The following is a 25,158-nucleotide window of genomic DNA, read 5'->3' on the forward strand; positions in this document are numbered from 1 at the left end:
GGGGTGGGGATGGGGGGAGGGGGGGGGGGAGAGAGAGAGAGAGAGAGAGAGAGAGAGAGAGAGAAAATCATTAATTGTTGTTGACTTATATTTACATAATACTTTTTAAACAGGTACTGATATGTTAGTTGGGCGCAGAACATGAAAATATCTTTCACACACTCAGTGATGTGTGCTACTGAGTGGGGGCTGGGGGTCTATTTAATGGCCGTGTTAAAAGAAATTTTAAAAAATGCCAGTTTTGTTAACTGTTGTTGACTTTTACTCGTGACATGCTTTTTAGATACCTTTTGATGAGCCAGTAAGGTGCTGAACCTGAAAATATTGAACATGACATTCACTGAGGAAAGTGTCACATACTAGCAAGGCTTAAATTTTTGGGTTATGTTTAAAAAAAATTAATTCATTTATGGAATCAGGAATTCATAGAAAACGATAAATATTTTTTTCGAAATTTTAAAATGTACTGACTAGATTACAATAATTGCAAAAGATGAGCAGAAAGGACCACCATATCTCATAATTAATGTGGATTTTTAATAAAAGTAAATAAAAAAGTTGCAAGGTGCTAGTAGTGATGTTTGAACTAGCTATGTTATGGACACAGCTACCAGTTAATTTTTTAGTGTTGTAGAAATGTTCTGTATTTAACAGCACGTGGAAATCTTCTAATATTCAAAAGGGATTTCTCCAAGTTTTTGTGAGGATTGCATGTTATTTGTTTAGTGCACTGACCTTAAAATCCTGTAAGTATGAGTTCCCTTAAAATTTTAATTAAATTTGACTGTTTATGTGACTTTTTCCTCCCCTGCCTTGCCTTTGTAGTGATTCTCAGTAATGAAATGTGCAACTCTCAGTTAACTTCTGATATACATAAGTTTAACCACTGCCTCAACAAGGAAATTACTGTTTCAGAGATATGGCAACACTGGGAGAGCCACAAGGGGACTTCCGTGATTACCGAATAAGTGCAGTTGCCGAGTCCGAAGATAGTGACGAGGACCTAGAAGGTAAGAGCTGCTCGTGTTCTGAGAAGTGCTGTCGCAAAAGTAGTTACAAAATAAATGGTGAGGAACAGTTCCCTCAGTACCTAGTTTGTACACGAACTGATGAAGAGTAATCAGTTGTGACCACAAAACTGTTGTTTTTTTGTTGAGTATATTGAGAACAAATTTGGGAAGTAACCTGAATCGACAAATTGTGAAGTGGCTCAGTCTCGATTTAAAGTAGTGATTCCTGCTCAGTCACAGGCATTGCCCTCCTGTGAAGGATTCGGTAATATTCCCGGCAGCTCACGAGAGCCTTCACTCTCTCCCCTCCTCGTAAACAGATGAAGAATGATACACAAACTCGGAACGACAAAATGTCCTCGGCGAATTACGTGGCTCACAGTGGCCTATATACGAGGTTATTCGTAAGTACCTCAGAGTTTCGGAAGAAGACCACGCACAGACTAAGAGACGTACAGAAAATAGACACCTATCGGTAGATTTCTCCAAGTTTTTAACTCACGTTAACAGGTGCTCACCTGTGGCTACCATTACTGTGGCACGGCAAGCGTCTAAAATGTTCCTAAGTTGGGTTTTAACAACTACACCAGGTAGAAGTTCACAACGATTCTTTAATCCTTTCAGGAGGGTACACTGAGAACAAAATTTACACAGAGAACTACCTTCCATGTACGCAAACAATCTGGACTCTGGCTAGTGCCCGAGAGTCGGACAGAAAATAAACAACCTACACGGACAGCACTACAAACGACGCTTCACTTCGGACCGTCGTCTACTTTGCCGGCACACCGACGAGAGCTATCGAGGGAAGAGACGTGCCGCCCTCTCTGCACACGTGACTGGCAGGGTCGTGGCTGTGTGGTACTGCAGGGCCTCTGGCTGCAGTCGGTGAGGCTCCTCGCTCCCTGTAACTGATGCTTCCGGAGATGTCACGGCCGCGTGCGTGAGCGACGCCGTTTCTCACCTGTGCGGCGTAGTTGTCGTGCGAGTTGTGGATGGCGCACCGTAGCACTGCCAAACTTACCGTTCACATCCTGACGTTTTGTTGTCGATATCGGTGACCGCATTAGTTATTCGACCGTGCTACTCTTACAAATTAAGTGGCAGTTGAGGCTGAAACATATGACCATTGACATAACACCATTAGAAAAAATCATATGAAGTTGAGTCAGTTGATCGTGGGAGCCACTGAAGGGGAGGACAGTCACAATATTTGGCATGTTCAGTCAAACAGTGAGGCAGTGAGGCACTAAAGTGGTAATGAAAGTCTGAAAGAAAGTGTGATGGAGCACAGTCTTGTTGCAAAATAAACTCTCCACTGTCTTGTTGTAATTTTGACATAAGCAATAGCTGCAGTGGGATGCACAAAACCAGTCATAGTGTTCTCAGCAAAGAAAAATGGTGCGTAAGTTTTGAAGAGGACACTGAACAAAAGACACAGACTTTAGACGAATCACGAACGTGTTCCACAGTCTCGTCAGTTTTAGAACGTATGACCATTTTAACGCTACATTGCAGAGTGTGCACAAGTATGATGGTGTGGTTGATTGTGGGTGAGCTTGAGAGAGTGAGTGCAACTTTGTCTCAGATTACTTCTTACCTCTTTTATCACATTTTCTACATTTAACAACGTGCGTTTTCACTAATTTTCATACGTGTGCTGATAACCTCGCCATTGAGCTCCCCTCTCCCACAAATACCCACTATCTAGCGTGGATGTTCTGTGCCCCAAACTCAAACATTGTGGCAATTCACCTTTTCAGTTACCTCCCTGAAAACCAACTTCTTCCTTCAGTAGCCACTGCAAGTCATTGAAATAGTCAGAACGAAGGTTAGTGTCCCAGATAGGCAGCACTAGCATGCTTTGCAAGTCTGACGGACAGCAAAGTAAAACTTTAAAACAGACTACTGAAAAAGTTACTCCTCAACAACTCCTTTTATTCCGCAGAAGAATTTCTGTTATTTAATGTGTAAAAAGTGGTGGGTATGAATTGCTCTCATATCTGTGTATTTAAAACAAAAAACAATAAAAAATGAAAAGAAAACCTATAAATATTCAGCCTATAGCCATATTTACAGGGCGTATTCAGATAGTAAGCGTACTAGATTTTTATATTTTGTAGAAAAAGTGTATTTGAAAAAATACAGGATATTGTTGATGCACTTATTAGCTATTTTTCCACATAATCACCACCCCATTCAGTGCATGTAGTGAACTGTGGCACAAGCTTCTTAATGGCTTCCTCAAATGACAGTCCTGCCAGCTGTTTCCCATACATCAGAAACTCTCCCTGCACCTGCCCATCGATGACGATCTGAAGGTGCCAAGTCGGGAGAATATGGGAGATGGTTCGAAGCATTGCGACCACACAAGTTCAGTAGTGTCTCGGTGGTCAAGGCTGTGTGAGGACGGGGGTTGATGTGCGACAAGCACAATCCTCTAGTCAGCATTCCCCTCCTTTTGTTTTGAATGCTCTTTTTGAGGCAGAAATTCGACAAAAATGATGCCTGTTCGGTCCCAAAACACTGAAGCCACAATTTTTTTTAACCCAAAATTGTAATTTTAAATTTTTTGGCAGACGGGGAGTTGGAATGTCGCCACTGTGACGACTGTCTTTTTGTCTCAGACGTGGAATGAGCCACCCGCATTTCATCTCCAGTCACAGTAGAGCTGAGAAAATCCTCATCTTCCAACTCGACTCGAGTCACTCGAGAAACTTGCAGTTTTTCTTGTGCTGCTATGTCAGCTATTTTGTGATCCGTCTCACACACCGTTTCTGCTGTGTATCTCGTATAAAGTGTTCCTACGATGCTTGCTCTGGTCGGGGGATTCCCCTCTACCACTCGGTGCTGCAAACCCTCAAAAAACTAAAACTCACAGCCCGTTACCGTTACAGCAAACTTTTTTTCTTTACAACACCTAAGCAGCCATTCTCACAGAATGTGTTATACGACCAGTGTGTTGTTTTGTACCAGATCTTTTACCTCGTACTTAGCATGAAACTGTTGCTGAAACATCACAGATTAATCACATTTAGCAAATTTGAGGGCACTCCATTATACACCGTGTTCTGACACACTGTCTCCCTAAAGGTGCAGTCTGTTTATACACCGTGGGGTGAATTACGGATTGAAACTTAGAGATACGCTGTGCACTCTGAGCGGTGTATGCTTTCTGTATGTCTTGTAGCTTTTGCACAGTCGTCTTCTGAAACCACAAAGATCCTTTTGAATAACCCTGTATAACAAACAGTACATACTATTGCTCGTAATGTTCCTGCTCGTCTATTTCTCGAGTACTGAATTTGTACAGAATTTAAATGTAATTGCAGTTTACTCCATGATCGTGGGTTTCTTGCAATGTGTGTAAAATTATTCAGGAAGATGAAGTGCAATACGTATTGTACTTACCTTTCCGGATCCATTCTCTCGACAATTGTCGATCGTAGTTGTGTCATTAATTGCCTAGATTTTTGCTGTTTTGCGTACAGTGTGGAGACCTGGTCAGCTTTTAATTAATTTCAACATCCAAATTCATTCTTCCATTTATTTACATTTTCTTGACAGGCCACTGTAACATGTAACTGTCTTACTGCACACTAGCACAACTTACCACTCTGCTTGCTCAGCCACAGCTTTACACACTACTAGCCATACTACAACTATGTTACATCATCTCCTATCACTGAAACTCTTGATACATATAGAACTGTTAAAATCGTTTGAGTATACAGAAATCAATTTAGTGAATCTATACCAATTAATGATCTATAATGATTAAGAGAAGAAGTAAAAACTTTGAGGTTTGCCGATGACATTGTAATTCTGTCAGAGACAGCAAAGGACTTGGAATAGCTGTTGAACGGAATGGACAGTGTCTTGAAAGGAGGATATAAGATGAACATCAACAAAAGCAAAATGAGGATAATGGAATGTAGTCGAATTAAGTCGGGTGATGCTGAGGGAATTAGATTAGGAAATGAGGCACTTAAAGTAGTAAAGGAGTTTTGCTATTTAGGGAGTAAAATAACTGATGATGGTCGAAGTAGAGAGGATATAAAATGTAGACTGGCAATGGCAAGGAAATCGTTTCTGAAGAAGAGAAATTTGTTAACATCGAGTATAGATTTAAGTGTCAGGAAGTCGTTTCTGAAAGTATTTGTATGGAGTGTAGCCATGTATGGAAGTGAAACATGGACGATAACCAGTTTGGACAAGAAGAGAATAGAAGCTTTTGAAATGTGGTGCTACAGAAGAATGCTGAAGATAAGGTGGGTAGATCACGTAACTAATGAGGAGGTATTGAATAGGATTGGGGAGAAGAGAAGTTTGTGGCACAACTTGACTAGAAGAAGGGATCGGTTGGTAGGACATGTTTTGAGGCATCAAGGGATCACAAATTTAGCATTGGAGGGCAGCGTGGAGGGTAAAAATCGTAGAGGGAGACCAAGAGATCAATACACTAAGCAGATTCAGAAGGATGTAGGTTGCAGTATGTACTGGGAGATGAAGCAGCTTGCACAGGATAGAGTAGCATGGAGAGCTTCATCAAACCAGTCTCAGGACTGAAGACCACAACAACAACAATGATTAATCACAAATTGAACTTACCATTACCTTGCCGCAATATGAATTGGAGAGTCTGATACCTGTTGAAGTGTACTCCTTTGCCTTAAACATTTACATGCTTTATTTTGAGTTTCAAAGGAGACTTGTATCCCAAAAGGAGAAAGTAATGATTTACCACTGTGATGAAAAGCTGTACATTCTATCTCTGTGTGACGTTTCTCCATTTATTGCAAATGATCCCATCTGTGTGTAACGCAGTCAGCAACTGCACGAGAATGCTCCTCAAGATTGACCACTAATATTTAAAGTCAGCAAAGAGCAACAATCTCTTCGATTTACAATTTGACACATTTTAAAAAGGGAAAGAAATGTACTGTAGTTCACGATCTCGACTGTCGCTCATATTTTGGAGCGTATAAAAAGTGCAAATACCTTTATTCAGTTCACACGGTGGCAAACTTTGCAAACTTGGCGACTGAGCCGCTGCCTACAGTTGGGGTGAAGACATCCACATCCGTGCCATTGTTGGGCACCGGTGGCCATCCAAATACATCTGTTTGGGACTGAGACAACATTTCCTCCTCTCTCTGTTCCTGCTAAATTCTTCTCATAGCTAACCGTCACAAACTAAGAGTTACCTTCCTCTGGGCCCACCCGGAAGATTAACTCTGCCTCGCATCTTGACTTGAGCCTCTGGTTGATGGAGCAGCAGGCTGTGGGCAGTGGAACAATTTGCTCGTTCTTCACCCCAGTCAGAGATAAATACCAGAATGACAGTAATGATTAAAGAAGAAAAAGGACAAGAGAGAACCAAACGTAAAGGTGGATCCAGCGGATGCAACTGTATCGGGTACCCCTCTACTTCACCATTGGTGCCGAAATTACGGTTGCTGACTAGAGACGGCGTAAAGTATAGATTGCGAAAAATAGCTTACACAATTCAACTCCGAGCAGTTAACAGGTTCCAGAAACGTGTCGAGTGTTTAATAAGCTCCACATAGGCCACGAAGTGCTCTGAATATGATGAAATATGGGATGTGGCTATAAAATAAATGGGACTATTGCTATAAAACATTTTATTTAAAAAACATACATGTTTAGTTATTGCTACCCTCAATATACTCCCCTCCTCTAACCCTACAATGTTCCATGAAAATTTTCCGTCGCTGGGAACAGTGCCGAAAGTTTTACTGTGTGACTTCCTCGATGACATGTGTTGTGTTTTCTCTCAGGTGCTTCAGCGAACTGAAATTTTATTTATTTTAATGCAGATTTGACCTCGAATGAAGAGATAAGTCGCATGGTGCTACTTCAGGTGAATAAGGTGTTGGTGTAACACTGGAATGCTGTTCTTTGCTGGAAACCTCTTAAATCACTTTGAATCTTGATTTGCTCACTTGAGCTTTTTTTGCTCTCAGGATTGGCACTTAGTTTCTGGATCATAAATGACAAACTAATATTCACCACATATTATCACTCTTTCCAAGAAATTAGGATAATTTTCAATGTTATTCAAAGAATCAGTACAAACATTTTCCCAAGCTTTATTTTCTTTTGTAAGAATTTTCAGCACCAGTTTCGCACATGCTTTTCTCGTGCTAAATTCCTAATGTAAAATATGCCGTATGCATTCTTTGACAGTTTCTAAAGTTTCAGCAATCAACTGAGTACTCAGCCAAATCACATTACCAAATATTTTGATATTTTCATATATTTATTGATGTTGGAGGGCCTCCTGGGACTCGGTGATCTTCAGTGTCTTCTCGGCGATCTTGGAAATGCTGGAATTGTGTAAAGGCTCGGGTACACAATAAACAGTCTTTGACATTACATTTCTTTTAGTGAAAGATAGGTTTTGGTAGCAGTTTTTCTGTTTCATGTGAAACTTTGACAATTCCTTGCTCTTTTATTACCCTTATAATTTTTCTAGCAAAACAAAATAACAGCTGTTATGCAAACAAAGTCTGTGGCCACACTGATCTGTCTGCAGATACCAGAGATATCACACTCGACTTTTTAGGCTTCACACTCCACAGCTATTGGCAGTTAATCTTTGGTGCATGCGTGCAGTATCATCCCCATTGTATTTCCCATTACAGTAGCAGTGTTTTCTAAGTGTACTATGTGGTTGCCTTTTGTTTTTTTGAAGACTTGAAATGGTTTATTGGTGCACCCTGTGGCAAATAGGACTTTGAAATACAGATGTAAAAACTACAACCTCCAAGATCGCTAATTATAATTTTATTTATGACTACCATTTTTGGCAAATCTTAGTTGTCATCACTGATCTCAGGCAAATACATCTTCATAGTATGTACAGTATATCGTGTCAAGTCATAATGTGTTATTCCGGGAATATGAAGAAAGTTCTACATCGGCATATCAAAAATAAAACAAGATTTACATAAAATAGCATGCAGGTTGCATGGACTACCCCAGCTCATATTGAAACTCCTCTTTCGTCATATTGACAGTAGACCTATTTATTCTGATATATTTGTTTTCAGTAGTCAAAAACACAGCTGTATATATTAGTACAAGTAGCTATGCACTCCTCTGAAACTGCTTTTAAATTTTTGTCTAAATATTGTATCATACATGAAATTTATTTACCTTTCATTTTCTGAACTCTTTGCGTGTGCCTTCCTCATGGCTTGTTCTGTGTTTGTGTGACTTCACATTTTTTACTTTAATGCCTCGCAATGGGCTTTTGTTGAATGGGCAGCAATGTAATTGATAAAAGCCAATAGGTTAAACATTAGGTCCAACAAAGTTGACACTGCAGTTGTTTTGTTGTACTCAGTATCTTTCCGTCTTATGATTGGCCTTCCTCCTACTAAAAATATATATAAAAAACAAAGATGCTGTAACTTACCAAGCGAGAAAGTGCTGGTAGATAGACACAATAAAAAACACACAAACACATCCACAAATTTCAAGATTTCGCAATCCAAGGTTGCTTCATCAGGAAAGAGGGAAGGAGAGGGAAAGATGAAAGGATGTGGGTTTTAAGGGAGAGGGTAAGGAGTCATTCAAATCCTGGGAGCGGAAAGACTTACCTTGGGGGGAAAAAAAGGACATTATACACTCGCGCACACACACATATCCATCCGCAAATATACAGACACAGGCAGATTTACACACGTCTGCCTGTGTCTGTATATGTGCAGATGGATGTGTTTGTGTGTGTGTGTGTGTGTGTGTGTGTGTGTGTGTGTGTGTGTGTGTGTGTGTGTGTGTGCCATCCTGGTACCCATGGCTGTTCCCCCCACCCCCCCACCCCCCCAAGAAACATGGACCTTGCCATTGGTGAGGAGGCTTGCATGCCCCAGCAATACAGATAACCATACCGTAGATGCAGCCACAATGGAGGGGTATCTGTTGAGAGGCCAGACAAACGTGTGGTTCCTGAAGGGGGGCAGCAGCCTTTTCAGTAGTTGCAGGGGCAAAAGTCTGGATGATTGACTGATCTGGCCTTGTAACACTAACCAAAATGGCCTTGCTGTGCTGGTACAGCTGGTACTGCGAACAGCTGAAAGCAAGGGGAAACTACAGCCGTAATTTTTCCCGAGCGCATGCAGCTTTACTGTATGGTTAAATGATAATGGCATCCTCTTGGGTAAAATATTCCGGAGGTAAAATAGTCCCCCATTCAGATCTCCGGGCGGGGACTACTCAGGAGGACGTCGTTATCAGGAGAAAGAAAACTGGCGTTCTATGGATCGGAGCGTGGAATGTCAGATCCCTTAATCGAGCAGGTAGGTTAGAAAATTTAAAAAGGGAAATGGATAGGTTAAAGTTAGATATAGTAGGAATTAGTGAAGTTTGCTGACAGGAGGAACAAGACTTTTGGTCAGGCGAATACAGGGTTATAAATACAGAGTCAAATAGGGGTAATGCAGGAGTCGGTTTAATACTGAATAACAAAATAGGAGTGCGGGTAAGCTGCTACAAACAGCATAGTGAACGTATTATTGTGGCCAAGATAGATACGAAGCCCACGCCTACTACAGTAGTAAAAGTTTATATGCCAACGAGCACTACAGATGACGAAGAAATTGAAGAAATGTATGATGAGATAAAAGAAATTATTCAGGTAGTGAAGGGAGACGAAAATTTAATACCCATGGGTGACTGGAATTCAGTAGTAGGCAGAAGGGAGAGAAGGAAATGTAGTAGGTGAATATGGATTGGGGCTAAGAAATGAAAGAGGAAGCTGCCTGGTAGAATTTTGCACAGTGCACAACGTAATCATAGCTAACACTTGGTTCAAGAATCATAAAAGAAGGTTTGTAACCCTACGCTACTGTGTACGATACTTATTAAAGCCTGTACTATGGTAAGTTGACGGGCTTCACCTTATATGAAAGGATTTTGGGGTAGATATTGACCGCGTGTACCTGAATGGAGGCAAAATCAGACTTTCACCCACTCAGTAACAACAATGATACGTCAAGCAAGTCCGAAGTGCAAATACACGTTAGGACGGACAAGAAACAACACAGCAGATGCTACCAATTTGTTAATAAAACGGTCGCCAGCCTAATTAGGCATTAATTGAGATTCTTCCCTGTGCAAGTTGAAGTACGTGTATGTAAAACAACACGTAATAACACTGCAAAATATGGTAAATTTTAGAACCAGAAAATCTACTGAACTAATAATCCCACTTTCTGTACTAATATGGACAAGCCAAAAATACACAACAATACACTATAATGTTTACTACAAATTTCGTACTGTCTATTGATCTAATTAAAATCGGGCATAGGTTACCCTAGAAATAGCACTTTCCAAACACACATACAGTGTCAATTTTGAAAAGGGTAAAACACTAATAAATTTTGGTTTTATATTGACTTTAACTTTGCTGGTAAAATCAGTTCAGTACACTTCAGAATTCAAATGAATAGAAAAGAAAAGGGGGGGGGGGGGACCCTGAAACTGTTATGATCACTGTACTGAAATTTTGATTATTGAAAGTATTAAGCACTCAAGATTTCCAATATGTGAGTTACTACTCTTTTTAGCTTATTTTCTGCTCATTTAATTACCATTTTATCTGCCTCAAATAATTAAACTTCATTACTAAACCAATTTCAACATTATCTTCCAACTTTGCCAGACCTATATATTCATTAACAACAAAGTTCTTTAAACAATTTTCTGACATATCTAGGTCTGCAGGTAATCATTATTAACATAAACTTTAAATCTTCATCTCGGGACACTCGGATTGCACAACATGTGGAAAGGACCCTGTCTAGGTTAGTGATGAGGATAATTAAATGATAGGACAGTTCTGGTAAAAGTTAAGTTGTTATTGAACAGTAAGAAACAAAAGTAACACTGGTCCACACGAATACAGTACTAAAAGTATCAACCTGTTCGTATCGATGCGGCGGTCGGCAGGCGGCGAGAAGGCGCAAAGCACACATATAATCACAGCTATGGCTCTCGAAGTATCGGCACTTTGCTTCCTCTTAGCGTCGCAATACTTTTCCATTTAGTGCCTATGGAATATAGCCATGCTGTATAGTCGTCGGAAACGGCACATCCGAGGCTCAATGAAATCACGTTTTCCAGGAGAGCCTCCTCGATCCAGAGCGTGTTTCTCAGACCGATGCCCAACTCCGACTACTACTGCTGAGCCCGTTATGCCGTGCCGTGCCCGTGTGCATTTTCCCGTGCTCGCCTGCCATCCACCTTTTACCGCTCCCTTACAGACAGGGTATTTACCAAAGGTTTTGCATTCTACATATCCTAATACATTGCCTACGTATGGACCAGGCGCACAATTACAACTTTATCATCGTACAACACTTTCAACATTTCTAACATTTCCATTTTGTTATAATATTGCTTGCAATTTGACATAAACATTAATATTCACATCGAAAATTGTTCACAGTTTCTTTAACATAATGACATCAAAAGAAAAAAAGAAATGAAATCAGAACATCGCTTACACTAATTTATCAAAAATCAGAAGAAAATATTATTATATGTACAGTTGTTGTTGTTACAGGTTGTATACATGGAAGAAGCCTGGAGATACTGACAGGTTTCAGATAGATTATATAATGGTAAGACAGAGATTTAGGAACGAGATTTTAAATTGTAAGCCATTTCCAGGGGCAGATGTGGACTCTGACCACAATCTATTGGTTATGAACTGTAGATTAAAACTGAAGAAACTGCAAAAAGGTGGGAATTAAAGGAGGTCGGACCTGGATAAACTGACTAAACCAGAGGTTGTACAGAGTTTCAGGGAGAGCATAAGGGAACAATTGACAGGAATGGGGGAAAGAAATACAGTAGAAGAAGAATGAGTAGCTTTGAGGGATGAAGTAGTGAAGGCAGGAGAGGATCAAGTAGGTAAAAAGATGAGGGCTAGTAGAAATCCTTGGGTAACAGAAGAAATATTGAATTTAATTGATGAATGGAGAAAATATAAAAATGCGGTAAATGAAGCAGGCAAAAAGGAATACAAACGTCTCAAAAATGAGATTGACAGGAAGGACAAAATGGCTAAGCAGGCATGGCTACAGGACAAATGTAAGGACGTTGAGGCTTATCTCGCTAGGGGTAAGATAGATACTGCCTACAGGAAAATTAAAGAGACCTTTGGAGAAAAGAGAACGACTTGTATGAATATCAAGAGCTCAGATGGAAACCCAGTTCTAAGCAAAGAAGGGAAAGCAGAAAGGTGGAAGGAGTATATAGAGGGTCTATACAAGGGCGATGTACTTGAGGACAATATTATGGAAATGGAAGAGGATGTAGATGAAGATGAAATTGGAGATACGATACTGCATGAAGAGTTTGACAGAGCACTGAAAGACCTGAGTTGAAACAATGCCCTGGGAGTAGACAACATTCCATTAGAACTACTGATGGCCTTGGGAGAGCCAGTCCTGACAAAACTCTACCATCTGGTGAGCAATATGTATGAGACAGATGAAATAGCCTCAGACTTCAAGAAGAATATAATAATTCCAATCCCAAAGAAAGCAGGTGCTGACAGATGTGAAAATTACCGAACAATCAGTTTAATAAGTCACGGATGCAAAATACTAACACGAATTCTTTACAGATGAATGGAAAAACTAGTGGAAGCTGACCTCGGGGAAGATCAGTTTGGATTCCGTAGAAATGTTGGAACTCGTGAGGCAATACTGACCCTATGACTTGTCTTAGAAGCTAGATTAAGGGAAGGCAAACCTACGTTTCTAGCATTTGCAGGCTTACAGAAAACTTTTGACAGTATTGACTGGAATACTCTCTTTCAAATTCTGAAGGTGGCAGGGGTAAAATACAGGGAACGAAAGGCTATTTAGAATTTATACAGAAACCAGATGGCATTTATAACAGTCGAGGGGCACGAAAGGGAAGCAGTGGTTGGGAAGGGAGTGAGACAGGGTTGTAGCCTCTCCCCGATGTTATTCAATCTGTATATTGAGCAAGCAGTGAAGGAAACAAAAGAAAAATTCGGAGTAGGTATTAAAATCTATGGAAAAGAAATAAAAACTTTGTGGTTTGCCAATGATATTGTAATTCTGTCAGAGACAGCACAGGACTTGGAAGAGCAGTTGAATGGAATGGACAGTGTCTTGAAAGGAGGATATAAGATGAACATCAACAAAAGCAAAATAAGGATAATGGAATGTAGTCGAATTAAGTCGGGTGATGCTGAGGGAATTAGATTAGGAAATGAGACACTTAAAGTAGTAAAGGAATTTTGCTATTTGGGGAGCAAAATAACTGATGATGATCGAAGTAGAGACGATATAAAATGTAGACTGGCAATGGCAAGGAAAGCGTTTCTGAAGAAGAGAAATTTGTTAACATCAAGTATAGATTTAAGTGTGAGGAAGTCGTTTCTGAAAGTATTTGTATGGAGTGTAGCCGTGTATGGAAGAGAAACATGGGTGATAAATAGTTTGGAAAAGAAGAGACTAGAAGCTTTCGAAATGTGGTGCTACAGAAGAATATAACTAATGAGGAGGTTTTGAATAGGATTGGGGAGAAAAGAAGTTTGTGGCACAACTTGACTAGAAGAAGGGATCGGTTGGTAGGACATCTTCTGAGGCATCAAGGGATCACCAATTTAGTATTGGAGGGAAGTGTGGAGGGTAAAAATGGTAGAGGGAGACCAAGAGATGAATACACTAAATAGATTCAGAAGGTTGTAGGTTGCAGTAGGTACTGGGAGTTGAAGAAGCTTGCACATGATAGGGTAGCATGGAGAGCTGCATCAAACCAGTCTCAGGACTGAAGGCCACAACAACAGCAACAAAAACAACAACAACAACAACTACTACTACTACTACTACTACTACTACTGTACAACTCTACTTGTTCCATTTCCCTAAAGGCTGTCCTTGTTGACGGGATCTGTGGAATGGATAGGCAGGTAGGCTGCATAATTGATATAGACATTGGATTCGGGGTGGAGTTATGGACGCTGGTGCAAAGGTAGTGAGTGGATTCCCCCCTCTCTCTCCGCCCCCTCCCCCCTCTCTTTTTTTTTCTCCATCTCCTCTCTCTCTGTCTCTTTGTCATCTGTCTTCTTACTGGTTTGATGTGAGCTGCTACGATTTCCTCTCCTGTGCCAATCTCTTCATCTCTGAGTAGCACTTCCACCATATGTCCTCAATTATTTGTTGTTGTGTGTATTGCAGTCTCTGTCTTCCTGTAGAATTTTTACCCTGTACAGCTTCCTATAGTATAACAGAAGTTATTCCTTGATGTCTTAACACAGGCCTCACAATCTAGGGCGCCACGTCACGGATTGCGCAGCCCCTCGTACCAGAGGTTCGAGTCCTCCCGCGGGCATAGGTGTGTGTATTATTCTTAGCATAAATTAAAGTTGTGTAAGTCTAGGGACCAATGACCTCAGCAGTTTGGCCCCTTAGAAATTCACACACACACACACACACACACACACACACACACACACACACACACACACACACACACACACATTTCTTAACATATGTCTAATCTTCCCGTCCCTTGTTTTTGTCAGTGTTTTCCATATGTTCTTTTCTTCACTGCTTCTGCAGAGAACCTCCCGATTCCTTACCTTAGCAGTCCACAGAATTTTCAACATTCTTCTTTCCATGTTTGGTACTAGTAGACTTCTATGGCCAGAAATGCCTTTTTTTGCCTCTGAAAGTCTGCTTTGTATGTCCTTTGCTTTGTCTACCCTGAGTTGTTTTGCTTGCTAAGTAGTAGAGTGCCTTAACTTTAACTACTTCATGCTCTCCAGTTTTGATGTCGAGTTTCTCGCTATTCTCATTTCTTCTACTTCTCATTACTTTTCGTTTTCTCCAGTTTACTCTCAATCCGTATTTTGTACTCATTAGACTGTTTGTTCCATTCAGTATATCCTATAATTCTTCTTCACATTCACCGAGGACAGCAATGTCATCAGCAAATAATATCTCTGATATACTTTCAAACCAAATTTTGATCACACTCGTGAACCTTCCTTTTATTTTCATAATTGCTTTTTCGATTTGTAGATTGAACAATAGGGGCGAAAAACTGCATCCCCGTCTTACACCCTTTTGTAATCTGAGTACTTTGTTTCTTCCATCGTACCATTCTCTCTCGGTTTCTATACATATGATATACATCCCGTCTTTCTTTATTGTTTCACTCTATTTTCCTCAAAATTTCTAACATTTTGCACTATTTTACAGTTTGAATTCTTTTTCCATGTTGACAAATCTTGTGAATGTGTCTCGATTTTTGTTTGTCTCAGTTCCATTACGAAGCACAGTGTCTGTACTGTCTCTCTGGTGCCTTTACCTTTCGTAAAGCCAAACTGATACTAACAGTTCCTCAGTTTCCTTTTCCATTCTTTTGTGTATTACGATTGTGTGCAATTAACACGTGTGAGTGTTTTAGCTGATTGTCAAATCTTACAGGGACCTTTTAAATGCTGACCCTGATATTGTATCCTGTCTCTCCTCCATATCGACTGCAATTTCTTTTTCTAGCACATCATCAGACTGTTCCTCCTCCTCCATCAATCTACTCTCTCATCTACGTTTAACATTGCATTCTTAATGTTGCTGCCTTTGCTTTTAATTTCACCGAGGCTGTTTTAACTGTCCGCCCTGACCTTCTACCAGTGCAAAATAAAAGTGGAAATTTTATTGATGGTCACTCTTCAATTCTGGTGTTCACTGAGATGATGTCACAAAGCTAGTTTGCACCATTTCACTTGCAGACTACAACATACACTAGTCGAACACAGAACACTCGCAGTTCAAATTGATTGACTGCAAAGACTGCTTTCTGTTTTCATCGTAAGTTTTTGATAGATTTAGGTATGAAGATCTTGAGTGGCTAAGTTGCATTTGTATGTACTTTTGAGGTATTACAAATAATGAGAAGACAAATATTGCAAAAAAAATTCTGCTAACTTTTGAATGCATCAAAGTAAAACATTCTAATTAATAGTAGTGAATTACATATAAGATTAGTTTCATATTTTGTAAAAACAAACAGTGTGGAGTCCAGTTAGGAATATTGGCGACTTCCCCACCCCACTCCAGGTTGCTGCTTGTGTTTGACATGACACCATTGCGTTCTGGCCAGAGCAACCGGAGATAGCGATCACATGTATGTGAGGTGTGCTAGCTTGTGTGAATGTGTGTATATTTTTGTTTCTGAAAAATGTTCTGGGCAAAAGCTGAATATGTAACAATCTTTACATTGTGCATGTCTGCAACTTAAATGTCATATCTGTGTTTACCAGGATACTATTAACCCTCAGTTCTTCAAATAATTGAACCCCCAAGTATAAAACATTTTCAAATGTCCGATTATATTACAAAGGAGTTAATGTTTTTCTCTTTAAGCATTTTAGTGAGAAAAAGTTAAGAAAGGGTTTGAAACTGTGCTTAAAGTTTGTCGGAAGGCACTAATTGCTTTGGAAATGCCGTGTGGGTAGGGCCTTCTGTCAGGAAGACTGTTCGCCTAGTGCGAGTCTTTCGAGTTGACGCCACTCCTGCGACTGGTGTGTCGGTCGGGATGAAATGGTGACGATGAGGACAACACGACACCCAGTCCCAGCCGGGAATCGAACCTGGGCTGTTAGGTACGACATTCTGTCACGCTGACCACTCGGCTACCAGGGGCGGAAAGTAAGTGCTTTAATTATGTGTCACTGTTAGTCATTTGTACTCTGTTTCAAGCAAAAATTAGTTCCTCGTTTGTTTCCTCATGTCTCCTACGTGTTGACAGTGATGTTATTTTGAGGGTACATTTAATGGTATACGTGGATACTGCGTAGAACGTCATGCCCGATTATGAAGTTTGACTGTACGAACAGCGAGGAAAAGTTTTGTAGAGGTTTGAAATAATATGTAAGGTGTTTTGGTAGTCCTTAATTGCTCTCATCCTCAAATACTGGATGAACGAAGTCCTCGTATTTGTGCACCATCAGTTATGCTGCCTCAAGACACACACAGTTTCTACCTGTAATCTTATCGTGCCAGTATTGCTACTCACCATATAGTGGAGGTACTGAGTCAGAGATAGGCGCAACAAAAAGATTGTCACAATATAAGCTTTCGGCCATCAAATTGTTTGATATTTTTAAATTCTGTCGATAACTATACGAAATTTCAAAATAAAATTTTTGTTGCCCTTGGAAGCACTTAGGCAGACAACCTGCAACTGGTATTGTGCAGGATAGTGCTCATTAACCTAGATAAGCAGATTCTGCTTTCTAAGACAACGGAACTGTTAAAAAGCTATAGAAAGGTTTTAAGATCGCAAGTGCATTTAAGGTAACAACACATCTGCAAACACTGTGAAGTGCGGGCCAGAGAGTGCATAGTTGTTAGGGTTTCCTCCCGTTTGTCGCATACGGATTGCGAGAAGATTGAGTGCTTAAATGCCTCTGTGTGGGTTGTAGATAATCTAAATTTGTCGGGAGTGATATCTAGGGGTCTGGAGAATGTCTGTAGATTCTTCACTTAATACTACAGGGTCTGGCAAAAACACCTCGTGTATTTCAAAAGGTATTTAAAAACAAACAAAGAAAGATACAGAGAAAATACTTTTATTTGTGAACAACGAATATTGTGCCATTTTACATTAGTTGGTTCAAAAAATTCTTAATGTTAATGCTTTCGCTTTTAATTTCACCGAGGCTGTTTTAACTGTCCGTCCTTACCTTCTACCGGTGTAAAATACTTGGCGCACTCCACTATTGAAACATTGACGGAGTCATAGTGGTGTGTCATATCCGGCAATGCAGCTACTCACTGCACGATTGCCTCCTTAAGTGCTTGCAGCTTCGTGGGGCACTGTTTGTGCACTTGAGCCTTTGAGAGGCCCCACAGAAAAAAATCGCAAGGTGATAAGTCAGTTGATCAGGTGATTGCTCGTCATGAAAAGAGAAATTGCCCACAAAACAACTCCCTCAAATTTCTATAGAATGCCAAGAAGTGTGAGCTGTGGATCCAGACTTCTCCCAACACGTGTTCCACAACAGACTGGTTTAACATAGGACAGAGGGAAGTTTCGATTATGAGAGAGTAGCAATTTGAATTAACTGTTACCGTCACACCACTGCAGACGTGACTCACCGGACTCGGTAACAGTGCACCGAACTGTCACACGAATGCTGTGAAGTGTTTGTTGGTGAAGTTCCTGAGGGTTTTCTGCAGTAGCAGAACTTTTGTTTATTTGGAAGTGGGTCTCACCAGAAGAAATCAAAATGTTGCCAGGACAAATGTCACAAAGAACTTCCTCGTACAGTGCTCTGAGAGTTTCAAAATCTCTCTCACGTAATTCTCGGGTAGCCGTCATTTTGTATGGGTGCGTGTGAAGATCTCTTTGTAGGATTCATCTGTGTTCGATACCCAAACTCAGACAGTTTTCCTAGCAGGAAGAGAACTGCATCGGCCAATTTCGAATCGAATGCGAAATGTTCCCCGAGCGGTAACCACAGGACCACCGTTACGAATATACTCCTCCACAAAAAACACGTGACGCTCACATAGCTGAGCCGTCGCTCCTACTAAAAACGACATGTACACTACTATCAGTCGACATGCCTCGACGTCAGTAACCCCGCCACAGCTCACACACTGACCTCTCCAAATACGAGAGCTCTTTTTGCCAGCCCCTGTGTAGTTCCTGAAATTTTGTGTACGAGCTGTCTTGCAATAATTTGTGCCTATCTTAGAGAGCCAGCCAATTCAGGTTATTGGCAGTTTGTGGTGCTCTCCTGTGCATCAAACGACCCGTGACCATTCTTGCCGTCCTTCTTTATATGTAATGTACTGTTCCATTCTTGTTTGTCACCCGGTCCCACTGCAACACAGTAGTGGTAAGAGGGCAAGACTAGTGGAAGTGGATGCCGACTCTCATCGTGTTCGGAGTTATCGCTATTTTCAGATATTTTACCATTGCCTCTCTGTGTAGCTGGTTTTTTGTCCCCCACCCGTCACCTCAAGTTCTTGTTAGGCACATGTGAAACTAAGCTAATGGGAGGGAAACACTTAAATTCTGTACTTGTAGTTTTGAGTTTTTTGTAGCCACAGACGCGTACGGCGATTCTCTTAATATTTCGGCTCCGAAGATATTCTGAAGGTTGCATTGTATTGCAGGTGACATGTTATTGCGATTCTTATTTACACATATTATACTATTGATGGCAGACTTTGCATATATCTTTGTAATGTCGTTTTATAATTGCATGAAATTCCAATAAACAATCTTCTTCAACAAACAAAAATGAAACATTTTTAATCAGTGAATATTTTTCTATTCAGATTTTCAGTTTTGTTGGAATTTATTAACTTCAAAATACTGACGCTGTAATGGTACTTTGACTTCCGCGCCTCCGCCAATACAAATATATAATTTACGATCGCGCACGCAGAAGAGCGCTGTGCCAGCGACCGATTTTTATAAATAATTTTGTTCGTCTTTTTACTTTTGCGTAGGTTTTTTGTTTTTAACAACTAATTGATGACTCTCTCTCTCTTGTCTTCACACGAAAGACGTGTGTTTTTCGGTGATGTGTTGAATGTGCTTTTGGGTGGAAATTAAAATTACATTACAAAGCGAGGAAATACAGAAGCGTCCGATCTTACCCGTCGGCTTTGACCCATGACGTCACAAATACCGCGGAAACGACTATAAACAATTCCAATATGGCGGATATAAAAACATCGCATACGTATTGTAAACACTGAAATACACAAGTTTCACAAAAAGCCTAATGACTGTAACGGGACAAGCGTGGGAAATTAGGGGTTTTTGGGTGCGGAGAAACTAAATATACAGAAATGTAGCCACCGACCGCCATTCAAAACCACGCAAAACAACGAAATAAATCAACATCACAAAACTGACCAAATACCAAAAAACACATTCCTATCCATAATCGGACACTTCCCTTAACCTATATAGCTCAACAGAACCTACCGATCACATCCCCCAATAGAAAACTAAGAAACGAAAGCTTCCCTTACACCTACATACATCGGCACTTATGCAGTTTAGCAGGTACGGAAAAAATTTTTCATTTTTTTTCAAAATTTGATCATCATGTGTCGTTATGCGGTGGGGGGAGTCTGCAGTGCCCCCCCATCCCCCCACAGGCTTCATTAGTGTCAAATCAATATTTTCGAATCATAGGCGGCCGCTGCCGCGGCCGCATTCCAAAAAAAAACTCCCAACCTAACCTCAAGTGGGCTACGCTACAGATCAATATGTTCATCAAATTGCTTCATATTACGTATACATGTTCATTAGTGTCAAATCAATATTTTCGAATCATAGGCGGCCGCTGCCGCGGCCGCATTCCAAAAAAAAAAACTCCCAACCTAACCTCAAGTGGGCTACGCTACAGATCAATATGTTCATCAAATTGCTTCATATTACGTATACATGTTCATTAGTGTCAAATCAATATTTTCGAATCATAGGCGGCCGCTGCCGCGGCCGCATTCCAAAAAAAAACTCCCAACCTAACCTCGTATTCAGGGCTACGCTACAGATCAATGTGTAGGTCCCTTACGTCACGGGTCAAAGCCGACGCGTGAGATCGGATGTTTCCAACCTATACCCAATACACAAAACATACATAAATAACCAAAAAAAAAACGGAACTTACCTCAAAAAAGTTCCAGCTCCACAAACTAGATTGGTCACCACAATCACACACACACACACACACACACACACACACACACACACACACACACATACAAAAACACACACACACACCATTAACTCACTAATAGAAATTCCGCTTCAAATCCAACACCTGAGCAACAGAAAACTGACCCCACCACACGAAACAAACGAAAACCATGAACACACCACCAGAGAGCACGACAAACAAAAACAAGACATCTACAAACACGCCACAATCGCAAATCAAACTCCGCGCCGTAATGACGTCACACACCACAACACGCTTACGTCACGGGTCAAAGCCGACGGGTAAGATCGGACGCTTCTGTTGACCCCAAAGGGAGGTTGTTTCAATAGTGATTCGAGGTGGTTATCATCAAATTTGTAAATTGATCATGACAGTGACAACTTGAAGAAGTTTTCAACAGACGGAGAAAAGTGAAAGACGGGTCGTCCTACAAGAGAAATTAGGAGGACAGCCATGAAGACTACATTGTAATTAATACTGCGTATTTAACAAGATTATAAGGTAAATTTCAATTAGTTTCTGATGCTATTTCCGTACAGTCGCTTTTTGTAGTGTTGCCGACCCGGTCTGCCATGCACGGTCAAATTACAGCACGATCTCAATCAATAATACGAAGTCCGCCTTATCCGTAACTGAAACCACCAAAATTCCAAACCCAATCAGATTTTATATTTTTCACGGCAGAACCCCGAGGAGAAGGGTACACTACAATTGGCGTCCTGGTGACAGGACTTGCAATCTTCGGATTTGATACAAGTGCAGTTATTATAAATTTTGGACATATTATCTAATTTTAACCACTTAATAGCTTCAGAAAATGAATTTGGACTAAGTCTCATTCATTTCAATTGTAATGTTACGTGCATGAAATTTACAAAAATATTGTTTTCCCTGTTATTAATTCGTGTTAATTTTCATTTTCATGCTGAGGAAATTAATTTGTTAAAAAAAAAGGATAACGTTCCATAAAATAATTTGCACGAACGCGAAAGAAAAATTTTGGATTCAAAACTGTATATCTGACGCTACATTTGCAATATAAGACTGAAAAAAAAAAAAAAATTGGTGAGTACAGAAATTTACATTTTTTCCAGTTTCAAGCAGCCATCTGTACTTCCTTTATTCCGCTCCATTTATTTCGAAATTATTTTTTCAAATTGTAGTTAAAATTGATTTACTACTATTATTGCAAATGATAAGTGAAGAGCATATTCAGTCATTTATTTGTGAGAGGGAAATTTCAGTACCAGTTTAATAATTCAATTTCTAATTAGAAATCATATAGAAATATCCATTTCCATAAGAGAAATTTCAGATTTCAACATATCATATTTTAATTTTGGAAAATTTTATTTGCAATTAATTACGAAAATCGCAAGATGGACGCTAAACGCGTAGAAATTGTTTCCGCGGACGAGCTTAGTGAAAGTGACACATTGCAAAACATGTCCGACAGTAAAATGCATATTGAACTTAATTGTGAGGATGTTCAAGACATAATTTTACCAGATCGATTAAGACAACAACCCCTATATTTAAACAGATATACAAGCGAATGGAGAGTGAGTACTACGCGACAAAACGTGACATTGACAACGTCAACTTCAGAACCAGACATCAATCAGACACGAAAAAATGACGATACTAAGACACACGACTCTGACATGCTCAACCAGATTCTGAAGTTACTTGGTGACCAAAACAGAAAATTTGACACTTTAGACAAAAGATTTGACGCTTTAGACGACAATTTAAAACGTGACATTGGGAAATTTGACACTAAATTTGATGAACTGACACGGGACATAAAACAAAATTTTGAAAAACAATCGAGACAAATTGCCGACTTGACAGAAACCACCAGTAGCCTTGAAAGGATATTTACTGACTTAACAGACAAGGTTACGAGACAAGAAAAGGTATATGTGGAATTCAGTGATGAGACAAAAACTGACTTACAACGATGTAATGAGAAATTGTTAACAGTAGTTTTTGAACAACAGAAAATCGGTACCGAAGTTGACGAATTACGACAGTCACACAATTCCATAAAAACAAACCAAGAACACTTAGACCTGACGATTACAGACCTTTCAGACAGATTAAATGATGTAACATTGGAGCAGAAATCCTTACAGGAAAATTTAGAAGAACTTGAAGACAGAGCAGATGTAGCATCTTTAAAGAATGACACAACTCTAGCAGAGAAACTTGTACATGAATGCAAATTATGTGATAATTATTTAGATGAGAAGTTTGAGACAATGACACAGATCATTTCAGATAAGACAAAGGAACAAGTAAAGGGAGAAACAGATAATATTCAGAAAGAGGTACATAAACTTAAAGAAAATGTAATACCAAGTTCGTCAGTGATACCAAAACCCATAACAGGCAACCAAAACATAAATGAGAATCATAATAATGCTAGACCCAGCACACAGCCGAAAATAGAATTACCAATGAGTGATACAAATCCCAATGAACCATTTTCAATGCTACCACAAGATCAAAATTACTATCAGACATAACCACATACTATGCACAGTTTGACACAAAATGCAGGACCCATAAGACCATCGGGAGTAGCTGATGAAACATTAGTACGACATGGATACTTTCAGACATTTTCATGTAATGAGAAAGGCAAAGTGCATCCGATTGTTTTCATCCGCTCTTTTGATGGTATTTTCCTGAGACATTGGTTAGAAGCCGATAAAATTCGATATGTTACAAATTTGTTACGTGGAAGAGCAGCTAAGTGGGGAGCAGCAATGAAAAGACGATGTTTAACATTTGAACAGTTTGAACAAGCATTTCTTGAGGAATTCTGGTTGATCACAGAACAGCAAAGTTTAAAACGAGAAGTATACAATCCAGAAATTTACAACCCGAAGAAAGAGACTTTACGTCAATACTTTGAATGCTACCTAGACAAAACATTATATTGGACAAAACCAGCAGATTTACCAGACGTAATTAGAACACTTAAAAGCCACTTACCATTTCCTTACCGTGATAAATTAATAGGAGTGTCTGAGGACAACATAAAGAATTTTTTTAGTTATGTTGATGAGATAGATGTTTTTTACAGAGATGAGATCAGGAATTTCAATCAATTGTATCCGATCCATCCAAGCAATTCGCGTACGCACAACAGAAATGACAGAGGCTATTGGAATCCGCCTCCGACACCACAACAAAACACTCAAAGAAACAATTCGCACTACACTGGGACAAATCCATTCAATATTAGGAGAAACAACTCGCAGCATTGGCAAGGAAACAGTAATTATTACTATAATGGTTATCCGAACAGTAATTACAATCGGAACAATAACACTTATATTCAAAATAACAACAACAGAAGAAGGAACCGAAATCATAGAGATCAAAGAAGAGAGGATAACAGGTACCATCCAGGATATTTTCAGAGAAACAACATCCAACAACATCCAAACATGTATTGCAGGAATAACAGTAATGACAATACCAGTTACAGTCATGGGCGAAATAATGTATGGGGAAATCACAATGGACCACCGCCACGACACATGCAATACAGCTTCCCTCAATTCCTACCTAACGGAACTCCCAATGCGACGCGAGAACCAAACACCTGATACTTGGGTGACGCGCGACAGAAATGTAAATATTACTGAGTTGGGCAATGAACCCAACCCGCAGCAACAACCGAATTTGCCGGAAAACAAACGACGACCGAGCTAAGCGCTCGAGTTACGGTCGATAGGGAGCAGAGCGCAACGGAACCGACGATTTGTTTTCTCTGATATGATGACAGTAAGAAAATAGAAAAAGAATTATATCAGGATGTAGATTTTAATAGTACCAGTAAAACAAAGAAGATTATTCAGGCTATAACACGAGTTATGATTGGTAGTAATGAAGTGGAAGTAATGTTAGATACAGAAGCAGCAGCAAGTGTCATTTCAATGTCCTTATATAATGAACTCAAACAAATAATGAACATACAAACATTGCCAGTACAGAATTGTCACATTATAAGTGCCACCGGTAACAAATCAAAGAATGTGAAATTTCAAGTGCTAATTAACTTCATATTTTCAAATATACCACTCAATTACAGTTTTCTGGTAGTAGACAAATTAGTTATGCATTGCATATTAGGAATTGACTTTTTGAATGAATATCAAGCAATCATAGATTTAGGAAAAGGGAAATGTCATTTAACCGTAAACCAACAACAACTGACAATAGAGTTAACACAAGGTAAAAACTTAAACAGTAAATAAGGTAAATTTGAATAGTTAAATTTTGTGTATCCAACAGCAACAAACATACGTGATTTAACTTTTAATGAAGCTGTATCTCAGGGAATTAAACCTAATGATT

At 39.7% G+C, this 25,158-nt stretch overlaps 1 protein-coding gene across 3 annotated transcripts in view; it reads left to right on the forward strand.

The window, feature by feature from the left end:
- LOC126428174 (uncharacterized) overlaps positions 1-25,158 on the forward strand; it is a 129,315-nt gene that overhangs the window by 28,708 nt on the left and 75,449 nt on the right. For 2 of the 3 annotated variants that reach the window (XM_050090088.1, XM_050090089.1), the window contains exon 2: positions 916-1,010. In XM_050090088.1, coding sequence (XP_049946045.1) covers positions 920-1,010 — 91 coding nt within the window. In that variant the 5' untranslated portion in view covers positions 916-919. Of the gene's footprint in view, positions 1-915; positions 1,011-20,877; positions 21,286-25,158 lie in introns of those variants that run through there. The other variant, XM_050090090.1, reaches the window with a different exon arrangement.

Source organism: Schistocerca serialis, chromosome 12, assembly GCF_023864345.2.
Source record: "Schistocerca serialis cubense isolate TAMUIC-IGC-003099 chromosome 12, iqSchSeri2.2, whole genome shotgun sequence".
NCBI lineage: Eukaryota > Metazoa > Arthropoda > Insecta > Orthoptera > Acrididae > Schistocerca > Schistocerca serialis.